We start from the raw sequence: 26133 nt of genomic DNA on the forward strand, positions 1-26133 counted from the left end.
AAGTAGGCAGTCTTGTTCCCTCGACCTTATCTCGGGTTCGACCGTGTCAGCTGGAGCTCAGAAAAACTAAAGCAACTCCCATAATTCAATCCATCATAATGGACAGCCAACATCAAACAGCAATCCCAGACGGCTCTCTGGTGCTCATAACGGGAATCACATCATACGTCGCCTCGTACACAGCCAAGTGCCTTCTCGAGCGTGGCCATCGCGTCCGCGGTATTGTACGGAGCCTCCCCAAGCCGCATGGCTCACCGACGAAGTGTTCCCCTCCTTTTCCCACAATGGCGCCTTCGATCTCGTCGAGATACCAGACTTGACTGCTCCCGAAGCCTTCAACAATGCCATTCTCGATAGCCAGCCCAGCGCCATAATCCACATCGCCATGCCGATGAGCTTCGACGCCGACCCGAACAAGGTGATCACGCCCACCGTCCAGACCATGTCGAACCTCCTCCGGGCGGCCGCTCGGGTGCCCAGCGTCAAGAGGTTTGTCTACACGTCATCCATCGGCGCGGCCTACTCCCCTCGAACTGGAATCCCGGCCACCTTGACCAAGGACTCGTGGAACGACGCGGCCGTGGAGGCGGCTTGGGCGCCGCCGCCGTACACCCCGGAGCGAGGCGGGAAGGTGTACGCCGCGGCCAAAGTGGCGGCCGAGCGGGCCATGTTCCAGTTCGTCGAGGAGACGAAGCCTGGGTTCTCGGTCACGTCGGTAGCCCCCTTCTTTATCTTGGGGCCGGTGCTGCACAAACGCCATCTGGAAGGCTCCGCGGGTTGGATCCGCAAAGTGTTTGCCGGCGAAGCGCGTGTGTCGGGCGTGATGCCCTTTGGTGGGTAGCTTTACCTCCCGTGACCGTCAGAGAGTGCTGATTGACACCCCTGCCTCCATACAGGATGCCAGATCAACGTCCAAGATGTAGCCGCCCTCCACGTTGCCGCCGTCTTGGATCCGGATGTCAGGGGAGACAGGCTGATCGCCGCAGCCGAGCCCTTCCATATTAATGTGGTTCTGGATATCCTACGTCGCCAATATCCAGACCGGCAATTCATGGACGATTTGCCGTCTCAGGGGCTTTGCTTGGCCACTGTTAGTGACGAAGAATGCCTGCTGCGTCTTTTGAAGAAGTGGGCAGGCCGAGACGGATGGATTCCGCTAGAGCAAGGAATTCGTGAGGCTTTGGCATTTGATACTTAGCTCGGCGCAACGGCGAATGCAGACGTCTATAGGTACGTGGTCACATAATTCAAAAATCTTACAAGGGGGTCTCACAATTAGCGACGGCAAGGTTGTGTAATGCGCTTCGTTGGATGAGACTAAACACTACTTTGTTTCGTTCTGTTTCCGGTATGCGGGTCGTCTTATTCCGGTCTCCGTATTTCTCGTCGGCGGAGAATCCGGTCCCACGAGAAGGAAACGAGAACGAGCTAAGGCGGAGAAGGAAACGAGAACGAGCTAAGGCGGAGAAGCACCGGTCCCCCACCGAACTAAACTAAAAGCATCGCCGGCGAAAGCTATGTATACACAACACACTATCGCCCATATATCCGTGAACCGTTAACCACATAGCCGAAACCGAAAGTATACCCGTTGTCCGAAAGCTACCCTAGACCCGAGACTATCCCTTGCTCGAAGTATACATGCACATATACTCTAGGTGTTCGTGATCCAGACCCAAACGACCGGCTTCTCGTTGCCGACGCGCGAGTGGTCCCAGCCGACCTCTTTGAGGGTCAGCTTCATCTTGTCCTTGTCGTCGCCGGTCCAGGTGACGCCCTTGTACCACTTGCCGCCGCCGCCGGGGTTGACCTCGGTGATGCGGTTCTTCTTGGCATCGGCGTTGGTCGCGCCGAAGCCCTTCATCATGTCGCCGAGCGTCAGGTTGCAGGGCACGTGGTACGCGCCGAACCACATGGACATGCCCGGCGCCAGGCGCCACGGCGGCTCCTTCGACTTGATGACGTGGATCTTGGTGTGCTGCGCCGGGAAGTAGTAGTTGTAGCCCGGCTCGCAGCCGACCCCGCCCGTCGAGTTCTGGAAGTTGTTGCCCGCGCTGTCGGGCGTCACGAGCACGTTGGACGTGTGCTGCTGGGAGATCATGCCGGGGGCCAGCTGCTGGTAGCCGTGGGGGGACATGGTGTAGACGGGGGCCTGCTGGGCGAAGGGCGGGACGGGGATGGCGTTGGCGGGGTTGGGGTAACCAGGGGCGGAGACGGGGATGCCATTGAATCCAGGGAGACCGTTGAGGGGAGGACCGCCGTTGGCGTTGCCGGCGTCATAGCCAGAGCGAGGGTTCCAGCCACCAGACATGTTGATGTTGATGTTGCCCTGGGGGAAATGGGGGATGGTGATGGTGTTATTTTCGTTGTTGGGGTCCGGAACGGTGCGGTTTTCAGGAATGAGGGTGGCGTGATGGGCACGCACGTGGTTGAAGTTGTGGGTTCTGTTGTTGAGAGGAGAGAAGCCGTTGCTTTCCGGGTCTAGATGAATTAATTATAATAGATTAGTAAGTGCGTATATATGGCAGGTATTAGGGGATGTTGTGCTGTTTATTATAGAAGAAAAGAAAGAAAGAAAAGACGTTGCAACTGGAGGGGAGATGGCAGGTATTTATAGGAAGATGGAAGCCCAAGATGCAACAACATTCAATGCTATATGAGTCGTCCAGTATACACGGCGACTCGTACAGTATTGAATGATGGAGAGGCAGTGTATATTCATACGCTCAGGGAAAGGGATATATGGCGGAGGGGTATATGGCAGAGGGGTATATGAAGAGGAGACTTACCAGGACCGAAGAATTCTAGAGCTTCGCGATGGTGGGCGAGCTCAGGAAACGAACCGACGAGGAGCTCTGTATGCCAGAGTTCGTTGTCGTCAGCGTCGTAGAAGGAGGCGCAGAGGAAGGCAGCCCAGATGCGTGTCTGGGGGATGTATGCGAAAGACTGGGCGATGTCCAGGCGTACAGCGGGATACGGGAGTTCAATGACGACGGGATTGTCGTTGCCTTGGGCTTGAGCGTTGTTCTCGGGCTGGGCAGGGGAATCCACCTTGATGAATGTGAGCGTCTGGTGGACTAGTTGAGCAACTAGCCGCAGACAAAGAGAGAAAATGGGGTTGGTTGACAGAGAGAGAGTATGGGAGGAGGGAGATTGTCAAAGAAAAAATAATTGCGTACTGGTGGGCTGTTGAGGAGCAACTGGTGAAGATTTTCACGGACCTGAGAGGGCCGATGATGTTAGTGAGTGAACAGCGTTGATGGGGTTTGTGTCATAGGGGTCAGAAAAGGGGGGGACGTACCAGAGGCTGAGTATTGGGCTGTGGCTGGGCAAATACGGCCAGAGATCGGACGAATTTGGTAAGGCTGAAGATGCTTGGCTTGGACGTGGTGTCCAAAGCTGAAGATGGTTGTGCTGGAAGAGCTGGTGGAAGAAGTTTGAGCTGGGAAACTTGTCCAATGCTGAGGGACTCGTATGAAGCTGTGAGTGATGGTGTGGGAAGGGTTGGAGACGGAAGTTCTTGCTGGGAAATGCGTCCAATACTAAGGAACTCTTCCGAAGCTGAAAGTGGTGGTGTGAGAAGGCCTGAAGAAGGAGGTTCTTTGTGGGAATGCGTCCAATACTGGGGAGCTGGGAGTGATGGTGTAGGAAGGGTTGAAGGAGGAAGTTCTTTGTGGGAAACCCGCCCGAATTTATACTAAATTCAAAATCGCCGAGGTGGGCAGACGTTGAATACAGTGCGGCATTGAACGTATCCCCTTCATGATATGAGTCGCCCGTGAGTCGTCCATCTGATGCGTGGGCGGGGCGTTGACGGCATGGGATCTATCGGCGATATAGCACTTCATTGAACGTATCCCTATCATGATATGAGTCGCCCGTGAGTCGTCCATCTGATACGTCGGCGGGAAGTTCACGACATGGGATGTGTCCCCGATCCAGCGCTGTATTGAACGCATCCCATCATGGTATCAGTGGCCCATAAGCCAACCATCTGATGCGTCAACAGTGAGTGGACAGCACTGGACTCGTCCCCGTTGGATACGTATCCCATCGTGATATGAGTCGCCCGTGAGTCGTCCATCCGATGCTTCGCTAGTGAGTCGATACCATCGGACTCGTCCCCGTTGAACACATCGCGACACATCACGACAGGACAAAGGGGACCCGCCAGTGCACCAATAAGCACCCGAGCATGTCACTTAGGGCATCACAGCGCAGCAGACATGAGGACTTTCAGACTCGCCGGAATCACTCCAGCGAATGCAAGGACAAGTCGACCGAGCAGTTCTCTGGACGAGTCACTTGGGCAAGTGTCGATCGATATACACTGAGTTTTGATCGGAGATATATTTTTTGCCGTGAGCCCAACGACTGCTGGTGTGCTATATCGCCCACTTGGACGGACGATATACATTGACAGCCATGAGTGGGGGCGCAACAAGGGCGTATATCGCTGGTTCGTATGGAAGTCTGCACCAGACGACAAGGTATATTTCGGAGTGGATGCAATGGTAGCCGGGTACATCGGCGATACAGACGCAAGACGTGCATCGACTGACGGCTGAGTATGGCATGGTGGGCGCCAAGTATTGAACATGGCCGACCCTCCAAGCAGTTCTTTTTCCATAAGAGTCGCCCGCATGGCGGTGCAGTCATCCGTGCAAGTATTCACATCTGCATTCACTCGTGGAGCCGGGGATGCGGGTCTGTGGATGTTGTCGAATAAGTCACAGTGAGCACTTCAGATGGTGATGCAGGCCGGCACACCATTCACAGCCCGCCATGAGGAATTTTGCAAAATGGCCGGATGGACGCAGGTACCCAGGGGCAAGGCGGCAGGAATTGAATTTCCTGAGTGGCTAGACAGACGGACTGATCTCCATGCCAGTAATGACAAGAGTGTGGTCATGGGTCCTTTGGTGCATTGCGTTCAATGGACTCCAGTCAGAAGCCATGGACATTGTGGCACTGGTGCGGTGCATACAAGCACAATGCCTGCACTGTCACCAGCCCCTCTTGGGGCAACACGTTGGTCGAGAACAATAAGGGGGAGACTATTTGGACGTAGACTGCAAGAGGAGTAGACATGCAGATGTAACTAGGGATAGTATTTGGTTGACTTTGTCGCTGCCAAATGATGGGCAGGATTGCCAACTACATCTGGGAGTTTCCAATCATTTTGCAGGAGACATCTCAATACCACGGGGGACCTCAAGGCATACATCGGGGTGTTGTCCAAGTAGCAAAGAGCTCCTAGTGCACCGGCTTGCATATCGCATCTCGTGTCTTGCTTGCCGTCATCCGCCCACGAGTTTGTCCTGCTCTCCACCAACTAATATCTCCTACTCGAGCGTAGCCAAATCGACGGTGCTTCTGGAAAGTCACCATTCGGGTGTCCATGACTTGCAAGTATTGACTTGCTTGTGGTGGATGCTCGCTGCTGCCCTGCCTTGCACTTGGCACGCTCAGTAACCTCTCGAAGATCGAAACAGCAAGACACTCTAGGCGACTGAGCTTATAGAAGAAGGTGGTCCATCACGGTGGAGGCTTCCGCTGGCCAACGCCATGACTTTGCCGTTATGCCACGGAGAAGCAACATGCCGAGGTTGCCTCCAGCACTCGAGGCTAGATAAACTGCTGGCCGGGTCATGTCCCTTCGTGATAGGTTATAGGTTGCTATCTTCCATCGGAGCTGCCGTACGTGCTGGAGATCAAGACCCATCCATATCTTGCATGACCATACGGACGGCACCGGTTTTCCGCGGGTCGGACACCCTGGACAAGTCGGACGCACCGCTCCCGGCACGTCTCCTCATCTCGACGTCGGCCGTGAGGCTTTTCAAGTAGACCTCGACCTGGACCGTGGCGCTGTAGGCGACGGCCTTCCAGTCCCACGCGTTCCTCTTGTTGGCATCGGCGCCGGCCGCCAGGAGCGTGCCCAGGACGAGGAGGTTGCCGTTGCTGCTGGCGAAGTGCAGCGCCGTGTTCCCGTCCGCGTCGGCGGCCTGCAACGTGGCGGCGGCGCCCGCCGGCGCGTACGTCAGCAGGATCTGGACGGCCGTGTCGTGGCCGCCGAGGCTGGCCTCCATGATGGCGTCGCGGCCGCGGACGTCCTGGCGGTCGACGACGGAGGGGTCGTTCTCGCTGAGGAAGTGGACGACCTCGGTGTGGCCGGCGGCGGCGGCGAGCATCAGGGCCGTCTGGTGGTTCTCGTTGAGGGCGGGCGTGGGGGCCTCGTGGCCCAGGGCGACCAGCACCTTGCAGATCTGCAGGTGGCCGAGGCTGGCGGCCAGGTGGAGGTTCGAGTTGGAGAGGCCCTCGGGCGACGTGTCGGGGTTGTGGATCAGCCTCGGGTGCGACTTGAGGATCCGCTGGACGAGCAGCGCGTCGTTGGCACACACGGCGCGGCGCAGGCGCTGGGTCGGCTCGATCCTGGGCGACGCGCGGGCGTGGTTAGCAGAGGTAGCAGCGGAGAGAGCATGTCGCTAGCACGAGTCAGCAGAAGGGGCAACGGAGCTATGATACGTACATGTTGCTTAGGCCGATGATCGCTCCAGGGTATGCTGTTTGCTGCGATGGAGCGAGATGGCCGACGATGGAAGAACCCTGTTGCTGTATGTTTCTGTAGAAAGAGCGGTGGAATTGACCAAGGGCTGTTCACGACGTAATTGAATGCTGATATCACTTCATCAAGGAAATGCTTATCGACAGGTACTGTTTAGATGCGACAGCGCTAATCAGTGGCGGGGTTGGCGGGCCTGTACGCCAACGGTCAGCGCCTCTGGTGGGGGAACAGGGACCGTGAGGGATTCTACTGCACCACGATTGAGAAGCCACAGGTGAATGTCAGCAGCAACACACCGCACCACCTCACAACCTAACAAAGCAGACACATGAACGCCCGTCAGCCATCAGCCATCCACCACACCAGACCCGAGCAGTGGGAACGCTATTTTGGGGGCCTGCATAGGGCGCGGCACTGAACCCTGGATCCCGGTAGGCGCATGTCCGGGGAACTTCCTAACCGCCTTCCGAATTCCAAGCGGCCTGCAACGGCAGAAAAGTGTCGGCAGGTGTCGTGCGTTAGTGCACATGGACGCTGCGTCACCACCATGAACAGAGTCCGACTCACCACGACATAAGATATCCCAACCAGCCGCCGCGGATGATTCCAACTCGGGTCCCTCGTCTGCGCACCTTTGCCGTCCGCTGCAGATATCGGCCCCATACCGTGACTGCTTCCTATGCTGTTGCCACCACAGGTTCTGTCAAAGCAGCACCATCCGTCAAGAAAAACATACTGCTCAGATCAGACCTCATACCCTCCACCCCTGTGGCCCAAAAGCTACTTGACACAGGAATATGGGACAGGCGTAGAGCTGCTTCCGACAAAGACCCGCAAGGCGAAGAAGAAGATGCGGGCACACCTAAAAGAACCAGGAGGGTCGGCCGCTCCAAGGCCGAAAAGGCCGACAAGAACAGGGTCAACATTGTGAGCGACGAGCTATGCGATGATATCATTTCTTACATCGGCCCCTCGTTGGACAGGCACAAGGGCTGCGACCTCCTTGACCTCTACCCCGGCACCGGCAACTGGAGCCGGAAGCTGAACGACTACCTCCAGCCGCGCTCGCACATCCTGATGGAGCCTAACGAGAAGTTCTACAAGCCCTTCCTGCAGGATCTCCTGGACAAGCCCGGCACTCGCATCGTCCCCTTGTCGGGCATCGTGTGGAAGGAGCTGAACGAGGTCCTGACGCCGGAATACCTGCCGCACCAGAAACTCGCACCCCAGTCCTGCCGGAACGACTCGCTGCTGGTGACGGCCAACATCGCCCTGCACCCCAAGAGGCGCTTCATGAGCTTCGAATCCATCGCCCGGCTCGTCCAGCACCAGTTCATCACCGCCATCCGGAGCAGCCAGATCTTCCACCGCTACGGCCAGGTCCGCCTGCTGCTGTGGACCCGTCGCGACGACAAGACGGGCATCGTCGTGCGCAGCCTGCAGCGCCGCCAGCGCAGCGCCATCGAGATCGAGCTGCTCTGCGACTCCATCCACGAGGTCGCCGGCCGCTCCGGGCCCGACTCGCTCTGGTACATCCGCGACGCCAACATCGACCGCTACAGCGCCCAGCGCGTGGCCCAGCGCATGCGCGACAACGGCATCGTCATGCCCGCGCGCCGCGTCCCGCCGGAGCACAAGGACGCGCTGGCGGACCTGGACAACGGTGATTTGGTCGTCCCCGGGGCACAGCCGGCCATCTTCACGCGGCCGTATCACGAGAGGCTGGCCAACTTGCAGGACGAAAACGAGGCCAAAGAGTACGATACGGCGTCGGATGAGCGCAGATTGCTGAAACAACTCCATTGGCGCGACAACTCGGATTTGATCCGGTTCCAGGAAATCCACGAGCGCCAGGTGGCCTGGGACAAGATCGCCGGGTACCGCACGGCCCTGATGGAGGGCAGGGTGCCTGAGGCTGCCGAGGAGCCTGAGGAGCCTACGAATCCTGTGCCTGTAAAGCGCGGGAGGGGCAGGCCGCCCAAGGCGCTCTCGGAGCCCAAGAAGCCCAAGAAGTCCAGGAAGGGCGGGCCGCTGGACGAGGCAGCGGTCCGGAGGCTCGAGAAGGAGTGGGACGACAGCTTCAGCCTACTCCAGCAATCCAGGCGGCTCGACTACAACAAGTGCTCCGACAACCTCCACCTGGTCCGCCAGGACCCGCCCGCCATGAACTGGGACCGGCGGCGGTACGAGCCCCTCGAGATCTCGGAGCTGGACTTCTTCCCCAACGTGGAGCTGAGCCTGCTCGACATCCAGCCCAAGACGGTGCACCCGCTGCTGACGCAGGTGGGGCCGGGCTCGAACCGGGCCGCCGACATCTTCGACCTGCTGCTGCGGGCGCTGCTCATGTCGCGCGGCAAGTCGCTGCGCCGGATGCTCGACAGCATCTGGCCCGGGGCGGCCGACTGGGTCATCCCGCGCTGCAAGAGCCTGCACGACCCGGCCGTCGGCGGCAAGCCGGTCCAGACCGAGTACGCCAGCATCTCGCCGCGCGTCATGAACGAGACGCAGTGGCTCGAGCTGCTCGAGTGCTGGATGGACTGGCCCTTCCGGCCCACCTACCTCGAGCTCCTGGCCCGGTCCCAGGACGACAGCCTGGCCGACGACCGCGAGAAGACGGACGACCCCTAAAGACGAAACGAATGTGTACGTAGATGTAGGATGTTATATAGAAAGCGAACTCTTTAATGTACATATACTGGGTGTCTATGATGCACCATCTCCATCTCTCCTGCTTAGCTGTAGGTACTGGTCATCTGGGATAACAATTGCGCTGATGATGCACGATGCACAAAATCAAGTGCTTGGGTATTGTCTGCACTAACACCCAAATGGGCCTCAAGCTAATGGAAGCGGATTCCAGCGTCTCTTTTGGCTACTTTCTGTAATGGGATCTATTTCCAACGGTTCAGGCGAGTGTCTGTGCAAGTGATCGGCGTGTTGCCAGTCCCGTCGCACGGCAGACTGTCTTACGTCACACCATGCGTTATGCACCAAGATGCAGGGCATGCATGCCGAAGAAGAAAGAAGAAGTCGTTTCGTCCCGCGGATTGTGGGAGGACGTCTCTCTGCCGGCGTTCGGCGCCAAGACCGGCCGTGAGCGGCATCTCCCACGCGAGACATGCAATCGGTCGGGCCTGAGCAGAGGAAAGGCAGAGGGCAGATGGTGCATCACAAGTCATACTTGGCAGCCGAGATGTTTAGTTTTACCGTGGGACAGAGACAGAGAGACAGACAACAAGGGATCACGATGGTCGGTTTCGCTCTCGAACACCGCTTGGAGATGAAGGGGGCACGGTTAAAGCCGCGCTCGTCCAACCAATGGGCGCGCGCGCGCGATGTGTGGCTGTGAACTGAACCTGGAGCAGCACCGCAGATCTGAATCTGCATATGATGGTGATCGGGACGAGATATGGCTGCAGGTTTTGCGATGTTTGCATACATATGCACTCGGCTTCCAGGCTAGGATAACGGACGCCGACCCAAGACCCAAGAGAACGGGAAGGAAGCTGGGCAACCTGGGCAGCTGAAAAAGAAATTCCAGCAGGCCGGGAAATTGGATTCCCCCTCCACACCTTCCCCTTTCAGCGCCCGGCGGAGGGGCGGGGTCTTTGGGGCATTCTTTGCATTTGCCTATTTGTTCGCATCCGCCCAATTCGGCGCGTTGAAGATTGGGTGCAATCACGCCAAGCGACTATCACTGGAGAGGCTGAAATTGCGATGGGCCGCTCATGAGGGAATTTCGGGCAGGGACATGAAGTGTGATATTGTGATAGTTGCTGGCACAGAGTCTGAATCGTCCGTCATCCCGTCTCACTTGTCAGTTTTGTCAGTTAAAACGGGCAAACAGGTGTTTTGAGCAACGGTCGGCTTTCGCACTGCCAGGTATCCGATCCATGTCGCTTATCTGGCTGAGAAGAGGTCAGCAGGTAAGCAGCTAAAACCGACGAGAATAGCACATGGATACGTCGTACATACAGCCGCCTAGATTGCATGCAGCGTGCAAATGCGTATATCTGGCTTGTTGTTGTTGCTGTCCGTCAACTGCCGACGCATCTTCACGCTCCGACCATCCAGTTAAGCAAGCACCTCTCTCTCCCCGCCTCGACCTAACGTGTGATCTCCCCGCTACAGAAGGCATGGGCCAGGTCCGAGGCTGGATTTGCGGGCATTGCACGTCACTTGGATATCGGGGGTGAGCGCGTGTGCGCGCACGTCTGGAGAATGCGATGCTGGCTGAGGGGGCCCAGGCCAGAAGGCATGGCGTGATGTGGAAGTACAATAGATAGAATACATAGGTTGTCGCACATGCAGTAGCAGCGACAGCGACCCCTGCTGCCAAGCCCATCACGGAATCCTCCAGGAACACCAGGAACAGGAACGACCGTCAGCACCTTACAGTTCCAGCGTAGCACGCGTGGTATACGCCGTACGGATATTCATGTTGAAGTATTCTAGATTTGATCTACCAGGTCTTGTTGGCGATTCATATGGCCATGCGTTCGCTACTTGATTGACCACTGTCGCTAGCTTCCTCCCCGGGCCAGGCCACTAAACCAAGCACCACCTCAACTTCAAACCTTCAACCCAACTCTCCAACTCTCTGCCACGCACTCCTTTGGCCTGGGTCTCTCTGGATTCTGTTCCCTTCTCTTGTCTGTCTCGGCCACCGTTCAATTCCATGTACTGTTGTTGACTGATGCAATATTCTTGTTTCCTCTTGTCCTTGCTGCCTCTGTCCTCGACTGTCTCCTCCTGCCCACCCACTAGCCCGGACACGCCATCCCGAAACCAAGCAAACGCTCGGCCGCGAATCCTCCCGACGCAGCCAATCTACAATCTGCGATACATCGCAACCAATCCATTGCACAACTAGACCAACACTATCACGCCCGAGCCGGTGGATATTGCGCTGCTGCAATCTGCTCCTCTACCCGACGCCGTTCCACTCCCTTCCCTCCAATCCCCCTTGTCGAACCCGCTGCAGCCAGCCTGTCGCCAACCCGCCACGCATTCGCATCTCTGAGAGACCTGTGCGCTACATGATTGTCTGGTTTGGCCGGGTGCGCACATCATCGGAACAACACTGCTGGGAGCGTCGTACCCTCTGCTACTCGGAAGGGTGAATACCTTCGAACCCCCCAACGCATCTGCGTCCTCCGCCGACACTCCAAACCGACAACGTGGCGGCCCTCAAAGGCCCCCTTCTCTGCCCCATGATGCGCTCTCCGGCGTTCCCCCGCGGCGCCCCTCCCACCTCCTACGCTACCTCCTGCCGGCCGCCCTGCTGTGCTGTCTGCTATACTACTACTCCTCCCAGCCGCAGGTCGAGGTCCCCGTGACGTACGTCCTGCCCGGCAACAACCCGGCCCACGACAACTTCTACGTCCCGGCCGACGGCAGACCGCCCTCGTCGCCCCCCAGCGATGCCCCGGAGCAGCCCCTCGTCGACGAGAAGGCCTCGACCATCCCCGACGACCCGGGCGCCGGCCACCCCATCGATTCCCTCATCAAGGTCGCCGAGACCCAATTCAACGACGCCATGGCCAAGGAGTCCCACACGCTCGAGGAGGCCGCCAAGGCATATCGCGCACGCCGCGGCCGCCACCCGCCTCCCGGCTTCAAGGCCTGGTACGAGTTCGCCAAGGAAAAGAAGGCCATCGTCGTCGAGGACTTCTGGGACCAGATCTACAACGACCTCAACCCCTTCTGGGGCCTCGATGCCAGGCGCATCCGGAAGGAGGCCTGGGACTACGAGATGACCATCAACATCCGCAACGGCAACGCCAGCGCCGAGAGCGACTGGTTCTGGACCCAGATCTGGCTGTCCATGATCAAGACCGTCGAGAAGCACCTGCCCGACATGGACATTGCCCTGAACCCCATGGACGAGCCCCGCTTGGTCGTGCCCTGGGAGGATATCAACCGCTATGTGCAGAAAGAGCAGGAGTCGCGCGTCCTGGTGCCCCCCCAAGGACGTCGTGTCCGACTTCCTCAAGCGCCCCGAACCCGGCACTGACCGAAGACCCTCCACTCGTAACAAGAAGTGGGAGTCGACAGGTAAGGACCGAGCCCACCTACCCTTTCTCGAAGGGAGACTAATGTGAACAACGCAGAGCCCTATTGGTTGATCGCGCGCCGGGGTTGCCACCCCCAAAGCCCGGCTCGACTGGCCGGCACCGTTCGGTCCTTCGACAAGACGCCCGCCTTCGTGCCGGCCAACGCCAGCCCCCACCAGTACCGCGGCTACACGTCCAACTTCAGCTTGTCCACCGAGTTCTGCCACCAGCCCGACCTCCAGGGGCTCCAGGGCATCTTCATCAAGCCGCTCTCCACCTCGGCCACCAAGGTGCTCTTCCCCATGTTCGGCGGCAGCAAGCTGGCCGTCAACAACGAGATCCTGCTGCCGGCGCCCATGTACTGGAAGGAAGAAGAGCGCTTCACCGGCGACGGGTACCAGGGGGACTCTGGGCCGACAAGATGGACGGCGTCATCTGGCGCGGCGTGGCCACCGGCGGCCGCAACAAGGAGAACAACTGGAAGAGCTTCCAGCGCCACCGGTTCGTCGCCATGAACAACGGCACCAAGCTCGCGCGCGCCGAGGCCGAGGTCGAGCCCCCCGTCAACTTCGCCATGCCGCTGCCCGAGTACAAGCTGGCGGCCCAGAAGGACCAAAAGCTGGGCCAGTGGGTGCGCGAGACCACCGACGTGGCCTTCACCGAGCTCATGTGCGACGACAAGCTGGAGAAGGCCAAGGAATGGGGCCACTGCGTCTACACGGACCCGCACTTCTCGATCGAGCTGGGCCAGCCGCTCTCGTACCAGTTCGACTTCAAGTACCTGCCCGACATCGACGGCAACAGCTTCTCGGGCCGCTACCTGGGGTTCCTGCGCAGCACGAGCCTGCCCATCAAGAGCACCATGTTCCGCGAGTGGCACGACAGCCGGCTGTACGCGTGGAAGCACTTCGTGCCTATGGACGCGCGGTTCGGGGACTACTACGGCATCCTCGAGTACTTCATGGGCTACGGCGACAAGGTCAAGGCGCACGACGCCGAGGCCGAGCGCATCGCCACGGCGGGCAAGGAGTGGGCCGAGAAGGTGCTGCGCAAGGAGGACATGCAGGTCTACGTGCTGCGGCTGCTGCTCGAGTACGCCCGCGTCTCGGACGACCGCCGCGACACCATGGGGTGGGTCGAGGACCTGCTATGAAAGATCCTCGTCTCTTTCGGGGGATCTATGGAACATGAAGCTACGATTGTTACAAGCACCACTACGTATATATACACTCGACATGGACCGGGCGTTGGGACGCGCCTGCGCTGTACATATGATATTGTAAGTATAGGTATACCCGCCTTTTAGAAGGGCAAGTACAGGAGGAGGATGTAGCTACATGATGGACGTCCAGCGAGCCACGGAGCTTTTGGCTTGGTGTTTAGCGAGCGAGAGAGCCGTCCAGCTGGGGATGCTACGGCCTACAGAGGGCATTACATATTCCCGAGGGTGACAGACACTGCGGGAAGAAAAAAAGGGCAGTTAGACACACGCCCGTGGGGGAGGAGATACCCATTAGCAGACGACAGGCGTCGAGGAGTCTTTTTCACACCAATGGCATGTTTTTTTTTCTTTCTGAAAGTTTTGGGGCATCTTTTGGTCATTGGTCGTCACAGGTTTTAGCATTACATAGCATTGGAATTTACCATCATGGGCTTCACGCAAGCGGTCTTTTTGGCCAGCATCGTATGTCAGAACCCGGGGTTGTTGCTTTGTCCGGCCCTCTTCGACCCTGCTTTCGGGGTCGCATTGATGATGGAATCGGCCGTGGCGAGTCGTGCCACCCAGAGGTCGGGACTCCGCTATAATTATGACGTCAGCTTGTCAGTCCTACTAGGCTCTACCGGCGTTCCCTAGTCTGTCTCGTCTCAGCCCAGGATGCGGGAAGGGGAAGCGCAGCGCATGCAGCAGGCATGTTTGTGTAGTAGTGTAGTAGGCGAAAGCTTGGAACAATGAAGAGAAGAAGAAGAAGAGGACGCCGATGACGTACTTTCCCTCGGCGGCCTGCTGCTGTGTGCCAGCATTAGCACAGCCTAGTTTGGACCCGAGTCTGTATAAGAATCTGGTCGAAGCCGCTCCTCTCGGGAAGGGTCTCTTGTCTATCTCCATCTTACCATTCAAATCAAATCAACTTTCGTATCCAACAAGTACCCAAATACCCAAAACCAAACAACCCCGCAACCATGGATTTCATCAAGAAGGCAACCGGCGGCGGCAGCAGCGGCACCCACCAGCAACCCGCCGCGGGCGCGCCTCAGCAGGACTACGGCGACAAGGGTATGTTTCCCTTCTCCTCTTTCATCATGACACACACATACACATTAGAACAGAAAGCTGACCTTTGGGGGGTAATTAGCCGCTGGCATGCTTGACAAGAAGTACAACGGCGGCAAGCTGGGCGAGGCCAAGCTCGAGAAGATCACCGACGGCTTGCGCACGGGGTACGAGAAGGCCACGGGCAACAAGGTCAACCCCAAGATCTCCAACTAGACGTCGGTGGTGGATTGATCATGGACTACATACATGACTCGGGAACGGATAGCGACGGGCGTTTTATACTGGATTGGTAACTCCAAGGACTCTGATTTCGGATTGGGATTGGCTGCGCTCATATGGCGCGTGATTTAATATCATCACAATTATCACCATTACCACGATTCCTCCAAATTGCTCCCTCTGAAAGACATTTATCGTGTTCGTGCTGTTGACCAAGCATCCGACGGCGGAATAGTGCATCGCCCCGTCGTCCCTGTCCCCCATCCTCTTCGTAGCCAAGACCGAGAACTCCAGCAAATGCATCTACAAGTTTCGTGGTATCCAACGCTGCATATTACCCGGACCGCATTCTTCATTCATATCGTACCTCGTGGCATCCAGTATGTCCAACATTTTGTTTCGTACATGCATCATCACGACTTAAAAGACCGTGCTAGGGCCCTATTACGAATCCTCGTAGAAGACTTGTATGGCCATGACCATTATCCACAGGAGGAAGACGACGCCGACGAGGGCGAATGCGAAAACGGCTTGCCAAGATTGGCCTATCGTTTCCCCTGATGTTAGCCCCCCCTGAAGCTCGTCCTCCGCAAAAAGGAATTGACAGTGGGGTGTTGTGACTTACATATGCTCTTCTGCTGCAGCCAGGCCAGGTTGGCCATGCTGTTGGCCGGGGCGGGCGTGCGGTCGAAGACGAGCAGGTTGCAGTTGCTGCTCACGGAGCCGGCGGGGCCCCAGAGCTCGATGCCGACGACGATGAGGCCGACCATCCACAGCACGAAGAAGACGAAGGCGCCGACGATGACGATGGCCGGCAGCAGGCGCCGCTGCGAGATGAGCCACAGCAGGCCGCCGACGAAGAGGATCGTGAGGCCGGACACGGCGATGAAGTAGGGGAAGTACCAGGGCACGAACAGGTTCAGCGTTTGTTGGATGCCGATGAAGGTCGCGAACACGCCGATGATCAGGCACGACGCCACCAGCATCACGATCATCCACACGTTGAGCTGCACGGCGGGCCAGTGGTAGCGGTGGATGCGGGCGACGCGGCGCTCGTAGACGAGCGAGCCGCTCGCCGTCGTGGTCGAGGCCATCGTGTGTGTGTGCGCGCAGGCTCGTAGTATGTTTGCGGGTAGGTGGGTATGGCTTCAATCGCGTCTTCCGCAGTAGCAGCTGTGGCAATGCTTTCGGCGGCTGCGTCTGTTGCTCCTGCAACTTGTTCTTCGTTCGCTTCCGCTTGTCTCGGCGCAAAGAAACCAGGCGACGGCGAGGATCGGATGGATCGGGAGTGTCGGGCTACTCGGTTCGACTCGCACTCGCAGTATTATGTCGGTGTCGGGGATGGGTGTTCCGACGCGATTGATCGTGGGCGGGACGAGAAGTTTGTACTTTTCGAAGTCTGTGTCCAAGTCGGCTGTCTTTCGATTTCCCTTTTAACGATGGAGAGCACTGATAAATTGGTACCCTGTCGAAGCCCGAAAGGCGGCCAGGTCTGGTGAAGCGAGTGCCAGCTCTCCCGTTCGAGTCGTGCTCGACGATGATTGGATCGGGCTTCAATGCGAGATGCGAGATGCGCGCGACGGTGCAGGATATGGCGGCGTACAGCGACAACGTGCGCGCCCGTCGGTCAGTAGGGACGGGGGGCGGCGGCTACTTGGGCAGGCCTGGGCTGGACAACTCAGTGGGTGGGATACGGTGGAGTCAATGCAGGGCAATTGGCTTGGGCTGCTGTTCCTGATCACGGACAAGTGTGGCATCGACGACGGTGAGCAGTCAGGCAGACAGACACCAGACAGCGGGATAAGACGGGCTGCTGACAGTCCACAACGCTGACGGTCAACTACGATTCCTCTGAAATGCCCCAATTGAACTGAGTGGCCGTTTGATTAGCAGGCCATGCAACCACCCACTGACTCAACAGAGAGTAAACAGAGAACATGTGCATGGCAATCCAAAGTCCCAAGAGTGTCCGAGCCAGTCTCTTAGCCAACTTCATTGGACCTGTCACGGCTGTTCCTGTAAATAGGCGTGGCTGGGATTCTGGGATTCCCATTGCGCAGGGCCACATCCATCGGTGGGAATCTCGGCATGTCCCGAGTTGGGCTCCATCGCGGTTGCATTCACTGTTCCAGGGCCACAATCACGCCCCGTCCTCGCCGAGTTGCAGCAGACTGTAATTCGACTTATCTATGTACGGCCGGTTCGATTACATTCTCTTCTTCTTCTCCCCCCACCCATTACAGCAGCGACTCGCCCAGGGCGCAGCGCACCAGCGAGCAGCCCGCGCGCACCGTCTCGTGGGCGCCCGTGTCGATCTCGGGCGCCAGGCTCGGGTTGACCTCGACCAGGTCCATGGCCACGAGGCTGCCCGTCATGTGCACGCACTCGCAGATGTAGTCGCCCTCGCGCAGCGTCAGGCCCCCGCGCACCGGCGTCCCCGTGCTCGGCGCCCACATGGGGTCCAGCGCGTCCACGTCGAACGACAGGTGGATCGGCGTGTCCTGCCCGATGTGCGCCAGCGCCATCTCCATGACCCGGCCGATGCCGTGGCTGTTGGCGTCCAGTTAGTTAGCCTCTGAGTGAAGACCAAATAAAGAGAAAAAGAGAAAGAACAAACATACCGGTCAATGTCGAACATGCTGAACGCCTTGATGCCGTTCTCCCGCAGGATCTTCTTCTCGCCCGGGTCGACGTCGCGCAGCCCGATGTAGACCAGCTTCTTGAGGTTGAGCAGGTTGTCGTCCTTGAGCCAGCCGAAGTAGTCCGGGTTGGACTCCTTGGCGAGGCCCGTCAGGAAGCTGACGGGCATGCCGTGGATGTTGCCCGAGTCGCTGGACTCGGGGGTGTTGATGTCGGCGTGGGCGTCGACCCAGATGACGGCGATCTCGCGGCCGAGGCGCTCGCGGATGGCCTTGGCCGAGCCCGCGACGGTGCCGATGGCGATGGAGTGGTCGCCGCCCAGCGTCAGCACCATCCGGCCCTCGCGCGCCTGCGTGTACACCTGCTCGCACAGCCGCTGCGTCACCGCCGACACCCGCTTCGGGTTCTTCATGTTGCGGTACGGCTCGTCCACGGCCGGCGTCAGGTCCTCGTACGAGTGCACCGTGTCGTCGCCGTGCAGCTTGTAGTTGAGCTCCTCGCGCAGCTGCTTGAGCAGGCCCGACTCGATCAGCGCCGACGGGGCCGCGTCGACTCCTTGCTTGCCCTGTGTGTCCGAACCGTGTCAGCTCGTGCAATGTGGTGATTGTAGCTCCCCCGCCCCGTAGCAAACGTAGATGCACAGAAGGTTCAACGTACCTGGCCGCCGGAGAAGCCGACCGCCACCACGCCCAGGTTGTCGGGGTGGGAGAGGAACTTGGACTCAATCATCGAGGTGTTCATCTTGCTAGCTGGATGCTATGCCGGTCGGTTACGGAGGAGGAGGAGGGGTCCAAAGAGGAAAGAATGGATGCCGGTAGGGCGTGTCAGCTAGTCGATCGTTAGGGTCTACGGGCGGGCTCTTATTTCGTCATAAGAGCAAGGGAGCGACAAAGAAAGGGAAACGAGTCTACTATGTACATCCAAAGGGTGAAAGAAGAGAGCAAAGGGAGCGGCAGGCGGGCGAGAGACACGACACATATATTCTTCCTGTCCGTCAGCCATTCCCAGGAAACCCCACACCCCTACGCAAGCCTGACTACACCGACCGACAGCACAGCACAGCACAGGCGCAGGCACAGGCACATGAAGAAGATGGTTTTTTTCCCTTCTGTCTAGTCCAGCCGAGAAAGATGACGGAGGGGCAGCTTATCGATCAGAGCCCCTCGTGGCAGGGTGGGATGGTGGGGTCCTCCTTGACTTTCCCACCGTCTGTGTTGCCGCAGATCACATCACTGCATATTGCATACCCTACATACTTTACTAGGTAGAATCCCCCAATGCAACCCTGGCCACGGCAAAAGCTCCAGCTATCGCAGAACCCAGCGCGAGTCGTCGTGGAGCGTGCAATTGCCTGATGGTTGGCCTCTGACTAGCGCCTGCAGCTGGATGGCGAGCCCGCCGACCGTGGGTGAAACGAACTGCTGGCGGTTTGCTGTCTTTGCTCTTCCCGCATCCCTCGTGATGCCTTTCTCTCTCTCTCTCTCACCTAATCGTAATCCCGCCCGAGGAGCCGACGGTAAAGCCGAGCGCAACCGCACCACGGCCCCCTGGCACCTGGTTTCCAAGACGCTGTCGACCTTAGGTAACGCAAGCACCACTAAACGGCCCCTGGTCCACTTGGTCGCTTCGCTCTCGGCGACTTGCCCTGCTCAGCTGATGCGACATATTATCAAATCATTACTTACTGCCCATGCACACACGCTTGACTGACTTTCACCAAGCGAAAGCTTGCTTGCCCGTCCAACCAACTGGGTGCGGCATTTATCTCCGGGGAGAGAGACACCTATGTACACACCGCCAATGAAAGGCCGTCTACGACGCGATTGGATGCGTCCCAAGGTGAAAAACAAGAGCCGGCCGAAGCTGGCTGAATAGGAAGGTGGTCAGCTGGGGGGTTGTTGTCGGTGTCAGGGCAGGGCGCGGCTCCACGAGGCTACATGCGGGCACTGCCCATCAGGTTCATGCCGAGCGTCGATCCCCTTTCGGAGTCCGGCTTGCACGGTTCATGCCGCAAGCGGAGTCGGTCGGCCTTTCTCCAAGCAATCCATTCACGGGAGGTCGACTTGAATCATTTGCTGTTCATGTCACGTAAGACCTTGTTCGTGTTTCCAAGCAGATCCAGAGCACCAGGCTCCAACAACGCCCACTGGCTTTTCTAATTAATCTATTTTTCTTCGTGGAATGTGTAGTACCCGTACAATTTGTCGCGTTTCCATTTGCTGCGCATCAGATCTTTACTGTGCGAGAGCCCGATTGGCACCCCGATCTTCGGCATGCTGCTTTTTAGTAGGTGTAGCAGAGAAGGTCGTTCTGGGTCGTCATGACATCGGCGATCTTGATATCGGCTGCCAGGCCCATGAACTGCAAGACATCCTCGACGGCAGACTTGGTGCCATCAATGGGGTAGGTCCTGTCGTCCGCGATATCCTTGTTGCGGGCCTCGGCGTCGCCCTGCTGCCAGAGGTACCAGAGACGGTCGATCTGGGTGTGGTGCAGGAAGAAGAGGGGGTCTATCGGCCGGACTTGTCAGTAGGATGCCTCCAAAAGAACGGGAAATCCGCGTCGACATACCGTTGGGCGAGGTGCTGGGCTTCATGTCGCCCTTCTGGCCGCCCACGGCGCTGTGGATGGAGCCGTGCGGGATGCTCTCGAGGTAGAGGCGGAAGTCGGCGTACGTCTTCTGGCCGTTGATGAACTCGACCTCCTGCGCGTTGTAGGCGGACCCGCGCATGGTGCCGGGCCGCTCCTTGCCGTCGAAGAAGTCGCGCGCCAGGCAGTGCGGCGCGTACTCCTTCTCGCGGTACGCCGGCCGCAGCTCCCGGAACGGCCCGTCAGTCACGCACATCCACTCCTGCGCGCCCGTCTTCTCCACCTTGTCCGGGTTGCCGTTGCCGCCCAGCAGCGTCCAGATGGACGACTTGGCCGGGTCGGCGGCGTCGAGCGTCCAGTCCCAGTACCTGTCGTCGTCGTCGTCGGTGAGCTGGTGTTTGGTAAAGAAAAGAGGGAAACAACGACGAAAAGAAAAAGAAAAAAAAGAAAAAAAGAAAACTTACGCCATGGGGCCCGTGTAGCCGCATTCGCGCAGCTGGGCGTGGTACAGCTGCACGAAGTATCGGTGCCAGGGCAGGAACTGGCCGCAGAAATGGACTGGTGACGGTCAGCAATCGCGACTCTACGGTCCGGGGGGCAAGCAAGGGGCCGTCGCCTACTGATCTGGTTCAGATGGGTGTGCACGTAGCTGAAGTCGTCGTACAGCGTCGTGTTCAGGCCCAGGTTGATGCCGGAGGGCTTGGTGGCCAGGCACATGACGGCGTCGGTGTACTGCTTCTGGGCCGCCGCGTCCAGGGTGCGGAACTCGACGCGCTTCTCGGGCGTGGCGCATCCTCCTGCGCGGGGCTGGACGAGGGCGGCGGCCGAGGCGACGCTGGACAACGACAAGAGGCGAAGCAACTGCATCGTGGTGATCGTATCGTATCGTAGTGAGTGTGAATGTAAAAGTGGAAAGAGTGTAGATCCTTTTCGAAAGAATGACAATATAGTAAAGAATGTATGTTTGTGTATGGTAATGCAAATCCTGTTGGCGTCACTGGGGAGAGGCTTTTATATATCCTGATCTTGTCTATAATCCTTGAATTAAGAAACCCGGTAGCGTGCCATCATTACGCGGGCCACACTCACCCCCCTTCTCTGTTTCGAAGTTTTCTTTTCTCCTGACCCCTTTTCATGGTCACGATGCTGGACGGGTGGGGGAGTCCGACACCACCTCGGCCCTTCGACGAGGCTAGTTGTCGAATTTTCTTTCCTGTTTCCATGTGAGGCTTCCCGAAGCCATCCCGGTTGCTGTCATGTTTCAGAAGCCCGGGGTTATTATCACGCGGCTGAATGAGTTACTGTCTGTGCCGAATCTATTTTCAGATCTTCGTCTGGTGGAGTTGGTCCACCATGTCCACTTTCCGGCTCGTATTACCGTGAAATTGCACACCATGGCTAGTTAACCTTCTATTTTACTATTATAGGCAAGCCCCACCGCAACGGGCTGTGTGCCTTGTGGGGGAAACATCGTGGCCCGCTGCCGCCGGCTTTCATACTTATATCTCTACATATGCCGTCACTAGCTTCATTTGGCTGCTATTTCAAGACCACAGAGATTGGATTCATGCAGCGAGTGCCATGCCATGACCTGAACAGCCCACCAACGTCCAGAGACTCCGACATAGATTGGTAGGCTCGAAGGTACACTTGCGTTGATAGCTCGACTTTGAGCCAAAAAAAGAACCCCCCAAAAGATACACCCCTTTCAAGACGAAGCCGAGTGCGCCGCCTCCTGCTGCGTGTATTTGGCGGCCTGGATCTCCGCACAGACGGCGACGGCGGCGTTGCACCCACTGGCGATGGCGCCCGGCGTGACCTTGTAGGGCGTGCTGCAGTCGCCGACGGCGTAGACGCCCGGCACGCTCGTCTGCCAGAAGGGGTAGTCGGCCTGGATGTCGCCGGCGCCCGTGGTCTCGAGCCCCAGCTGCCGCACGAAGGGGCCCTGGGCCGCGGTCGCGGGGCTGTGCACGAGGAACTGCTCCTGCTTGGTCGTCCCGTCCTCGAAGTCGACCAGGACGACTTCGGGGTTGTACTCGAGCGTCGGGTCGCTGGGGTCCTTGCCACCGGATGCGTGGAGCTGTTTGATTTTGCGTGGCTCGACACTGAACTTGCGTGTCTGGGCATTGAACGGGGACGCGACGAGATCGCTGGCCTGGAGCTCGGCGGCCATGGCGTCGTCGCCGTGGGTGTACAGCGTGACTTTGTGCGTCAGCTGCGCCGCGTTCATGGCCATGTGGACGGCCAAGGCACACCCGACTGGATCGACGGCCAGCACCCCCGAGGTAAACGAGCTTTGATCCTCATAGCCGTGGCAAAAGAGACAATGGAAGCTTCATCCGAGCCCTCCGAGTCAGTATGCACCTCGACAACACCGCAGAAAGGGTTACTCTCACATCCGGTTCTTCCAAAGCTTGTCGTACCCCTGGATCGGGGGCAATATGTCGGACGACCCGACGGCGAGAATCACCTTGCGGAAGCTCTTGACCTCTCCGTTGGCATCGCGCACCTCGAAGTGCGCGTCCGACTTCTTCTCGATCTCGACGACCGAGACGTCAGCGAACCGGACGGTGCCGTTGAGGTAGTAGCTCAGGATGTTCTCCCGGGCGGCGCGGCGGAATTGCTCCGGGTCTTTGTGGTCCCAGGTCGGGACCATGTGGAAGTGAGGCGTGCCCGCGTTGCGGTACGAGCCGCTGTCGTAGACGACGGCCGTGTGGAGCTGGCGGGCGACCGTGTTGGCGGCGGTCAAGCCGGCAGGGCCCCCGCCGATGATAGCGACGTCGATGAGTTTCATTCTTTCGGGAGATGGAGAAGTATCCCAGAACAGGCGAGTATTCGAGATCTATAGATGGGAGTGAACGTCCAACTTTTGGGGGTTTCCAGAAGCTTTGTCTTGAGAATTGTATGCCAAGGAGGAACTGTACTACACCGCCGGACCGAGCTATGTAAGGGGGTTTGTCGCGACGTCACATCTGATGCATGATTGCACCAACCGCACACAGCTGGCCAACCAAGAGACGCCCAGAGAAGCCCTCGAGGTAGTTTTCCATTTATGCTACTTGCCAAGTTGCCGTTATGCCCTCCCTGGCAGTTGACGCGCGGAGGAACGCAGCCCCGAATCCTCCCGGTGCGGCACGGCAGCGCCCATCTTCCCGATTCTTACCAATGTGAAGGCGATTTCATCCAGAGACTCTGGGGAAAACCCCTACGTTCTAGCAAGCGTCTTATTGCCGCTCTCCAGATCCCTGCCCTTCCGTACCTCGTTGATCTCCCCTGGACTTTTCGTTCTTCACGCAAGTCTCATAGAGGTGCACCCATGCGCGATTGAAGGCCTCGATGTACAGAGCCTCGTCGGCTCGACTCACGCATGCATCCAGTCCACGGAGCCATACATCGTCGGTCTCAGGTCTGCTTTTCACAGGGCCTTTCACCATTTGGCCTAGCGCCTCTTGCACCAAGGGCCTGAAGCCCGCCTCCCCCTCCTTGATGTGCATCTGCTTCGCCAGCCGTCTATGGGCTTGCATAGCATACGAGGCCAGGTCGCGGTGGTTCATTGCCAGCAGAGTCTCGTAGTCGGGGCCCCTGAAGTGTCTATGGCCGAGTTCGACCCTGCTCGTACCAGGCAGCCGACAATTGCTATGGGTTCCGGCAGATGTGCTATTGAGAGTATCTTGTGTTGTCGTACTGTCGAGACGGGGTAGCAGCTCTGTCAAAACTATGTCGAGCTTGATGTGGCCAGAGAGGGCGTCGTCGTCGTTACACGGCGTCACTTTGGCCTCGTCGGCGCTGCAGGCATTGGACCCGCTCATCAGGTCCGTACTGCCTCTGATCTGCATCCAAAATCGCGAGTGGGTGTCCTGAGGCACTGGGACCGGCTGTGAGTGGTGGTCGTCGTCACTTATAGGGAAGTGGAGTTTGGAGGCGAGAGTTCCGACTTGGTACCAGACATCAATGCGAAAGCAAATATTCAAATGCGGCATCGTGCTGAAAGTTGAAAGACTGATAGTAACTAGCATGTGCAAATGTCATCAACCACAGCTTGCAAAGTGGATATGAAAGATTTATATGTTGACGTTCAATCACGTCTTCATCAGCAGCATCACGGGCATCACCCTGTCTATGGACAAAGAAACGCTCAACCAGTGTTGTTGTCAGCCACGTCATTAGTACAGTTTCGAGCACTAGTAGCATAAGGTCTCAGTCTAGAAAGAATGAACCGTGCTGCTGGTCGTCCAAGACCCTGAACCGCCGCCACAGGCCCCTTGACTGCAGATATGACCAGCAAGGCTGCGTCACTGTATTTGAGTCCGACAAACCCAGCCGAAGCGCTACCGCGTGGCGCCAACAGATAGGAGGTCGCAGATTACAACATATGGTATGCCGTTTCAAGCTTAGTCTCTCTTCATCCTTGTATGGAAGGCGGCCTGTCTTTGAAGTACTCTCTGATTTAACCAAGATTTATAAATACAATTCTCACATCAACCTCTCTTTCTTGGTCAGCGGAAAATGGATATTGTTTCTCTACGCGATATCTACGACTTACTATATCTATTATGATGGCGTGCCTTCTTATTCCCTCGCCTAACAATGGCGGGCAGGTTATGACCAGAGATCAGCTCAACGGACGCGCCCAGTCGCAGGCCATCACTATGCTGAGGTCAGCAAGTGCTGGGAACCTGTCTATTTTCCCACCTATTCAGAGTCGTGAGAATAGGTTTGATAATATAGATGCATTTATTATAATTCACATCCCCAATGTCTCCCTGGGAGCCTCGTAAGGATCTATGGAGATGTCATCCCACGGATTCCCGCCTGGATTGATCTTCTTCGGGGTTGCAGCAAGTATGTATACAGTCACGGAGTCGCATCGAGTGGTGTCGTATCAGGATCAGCAGTCTGCTTGGCCCATACCACGACCGGCGCAATTTGGAAGTTGAGTCTTGCTCACGGCGTAACGGGACAAAACCTCCCTTCAAGCGAAACTTGCGAGTGCCACATAGCCGAGAGAGTATCTGCTTTTCATACGAGCAATGCGGAGGAAAGCATTTCCAGGCAAGATGTTCACTCGTAATGTGATCGCATAGAGTCTGGAATTCAAGGGCTGCCTCGATTTCAATCAACTCTCGTAGATGGTGCGAACCTGATTTTCCACCTACTGCCTCAGTTGTGGCGCTGCCGTCTTGGCTCTTGGCGCCTATCGCCAACTAGGAACGGCGGTATAGAAAGCGCTAGCGTGGCTCGGCAATCTCTGTGTCCCAGCGTATATGCTTCTCCCCCTCTGAAGAAACAAAGATGCGCAAAACATGGAGTACATGACGCTAGGCTGTCGTGTGCCGCAGCATTGGCGCGGGTATTCTGGCTGCTGCAATGGCACGACGGCACCCCTGTCGACTAGGTGATATCCCCACATGCTGGCCACGGGGCCGTTGGATCCGTGACTCGGAGCAGCTTAAGCGGGCGGATGGGGTCACATTACCATGGGAACCGCCAGCCAGCAGGTCCTGTCTGTGGTGGAATAATGGCCCCCTGTTGCCATGGAGAGAGCGGCCATGGGGATTCCATTTTCTCCGTCGACTGTCCCCCCTGGACTGCCCTCCGATTGACGGGATCGCTACAGGGATGCCGTCTGGCCACCCGGGGTCCTCGTTCCGGCCTGGGGGCCCAAATTGCGTTCGAGCATCAGCCAAACATCGACCAAGCATCGACCAAGCATCGAATCATACGCGTAAGTTCGCCGCGCACCTATATATTTCGGGGCCTCCCTGTCTTTCGGCGATCCCTTCTTC

The 26133-nt window shown here is 57.8% G+C and overlaps 10 protein-coding genes across 10 annotated transcripts; 4 read left to right on the forward strand and 6 right to left on the reverse strand.

Annotated features, from left to right (window-relative positions):
* Positions 1-98: 98 nt before the first annotated feature.
* PG998_002870 (NAD dependent epimerase/dehydratase) lies at positions 99-1198 on the forward strand (the record flags this gene model as incomplete). The annotated part of the gene is made up of 3 exons (XM_066869688.1): positions 99-219; positions 264-833; positions 897-1198. 3 exons carry the CDS (start codon positions 99-101, stop codon positions 1196-1198), a joined length of 993 nt encoding a protein of 330 aa, XP_066738103.1.
* A 456-nt stretch (positions 1199-1654) lies between these two features.
* Positions 1655-4147, reverse strand: PG998_002871 (uncharacterized protein; the record flags this gene model as incomplete). Its single annotated transcript, XM_066869689.1, has 3 exons — positions 1655-2481; positions 2790-3033; positions 3992-4147. 3 exons carry the CDS (start codon positions 4145-4147, stop codon positions 1655-1657), a joined length of 1227 nt encoding a protein of 408 aa, XP_066738104.1.
* A 1567-nt stretch (positions 4148-5714) lies between these two features.
* On the reverse strand, positions 5715-6534 carry PG998_002872 (ankyrin repeats (3 copies) domain-containing protein; the record flags this gene model as incomplete). Its single annotated transcript, XM_066869690.1, has 2 exons — positions 5715-6488; positions 6529-6534. The coding sequence occupies 2 exons, from the start codon at positions 6532-6534 to the stop codon at positions 5715-5717; spliced, it is 780 nt and encodes a 259-aa protein (XP_066738105.1).
* A 634-nt stretch (positions 6535-7168) lies between these two features.
* On the forward strand, positions 7169-9196 carry PG998_002873 (S-adenosyl-L-methionine-dependent methyltransferase; the record flags this gene model as incomplete). Its single annotated transcript, XM_066869691.1, has 1 exon — positions 7169-9196. One exon carries the CDS (start codon positions 7169-7171, stop codon positions 9194-9196), a length of 2028 nt encoding a protein of 675 aa, XP_066738106.1.
* Positions 9197-11607: 2411 nt separating this feature from the next.
* PG998_002874 (uncharacterized protein) lies at positions 11608-13777 on the forward strand (the record flags this gene model as incomplete). Its single annotated transcript, XM_066869692.1, is given in 4 exon segments — positions 11608-11687; positions 11765-12527; positions 12663-12982; positions 13000-13777. The coding sequence occupies 4 exon segments, from the start codon at positions 11608-11610 to the stop codon at positions 13775-13777; spliced, it is 1941 nt and encodes a 646-aa protein (XP_066738107.1).
* A 1028-nt stretch (positions 13778-14805) lies between these two features.
* On the forward strand, positions 14806-15112 carry PG998_002875 (uncharacterized protein; the record flags this gene model as incomplete). The annotated part of the gene is made up of 2 exons (XM_066869693.1): positions 14806-14899; positions 14979-15112. 2 exons carry the CDS (start codon positions 14806-14808, stop codon positions 15110-15112), a joined length of 228 nt encoding a protein of 75 aa, XP_066738108.1.
* Positions 15113-15562: 450 nt separating this feature from the next.
* On the reverse strand, positions 15563-16212 carry PG998_002876 (uncharacterized protein; the record flags this gene model as incomplete). The annotated part of the gene is made up of 2 exons (XM_066869694.1): positions 15563-15663; positions 15744-16212. The coding sequence occupies 2 exons, from the start codon at positions 16210-16212 to the stop codon at positions 15563-15565; spliced, it is 570 nt and encodes a 189-aa protein (XP_066738109.1).
* A 1143-nt stretch (positions 16213-17355) lies between these two features.
* On the reverse strand, positions 17356-18499 carry PG998_002877 (Arginase; the record flags this gene model as incomplete). Its single annotated transcript, XM_066869695.1, has 3 exons — positions 17356-17668; positions 17740-18323; positions 18416-18499. The coding sequence occupies 3 exons, from the start codon at positions 18497-18499 to the stop codon at positions 17356-17358; spliced, it is 981 nt and encodes a 326-aa protein (XP_066738110.1).
* Positions 18500-20041: 1542 nt separating this feature from the next.
* Positions 20042-21214, reverse strand: PG998_002878 (Monooxygenase; the record flags this gene model as incomplete). The annotated part of the gene is made up of 4 exons (XM_066869696.1): positions 20042-20268; positions 20330-20715; positions 20812-20905; positions 20968-21214. The coding sequence occupies 4 exons, from the start codon at positions 21212-21214 to the stop codon at positions 20042-20044; spliced, it is 954 nt and encodes a 317-aa protein (XP_066738111.1).
* Positions 21215-22055: 841 nt separating this feature from the next.
* PG998_002879 (FAD/NAD(P)-binding domain-containing protein) lies at positions 22056-24327 on the reverse strand (the record flags this gene model as incomplete). The annotated part of the gene is made up of 4 exons (XM_066869697.1): positions 22056-22641; positions 22744-23189; positions 23511-23539; positions 23607-24327. The coding sequence occupies 4 exons, from the start codon at positions 24325-24327 to the stop codon at positions 22056-22058; spliced, it is 1782 nt and encodes a 593-aa protein (XP_066738112.1).
* Positions 24328-26133: the final 1806 nt, after the last annotated feature.

This window comes from Apiospora kogelbergensis, assembly GCF_038363985.1.
Source record: "Apiospora kogelbergensis strain CBS 113332 chromosome Unknown utg000001l_segment0_segment0, whole genome shotgun sequence".
Lineage (NCBI taxonomy): Eukaryota > Fungi > Ascomycota > Sordariomycetes > Amphisphaeriales > Apiosporaceae > Apiospora > Apiospora kogelbergensis.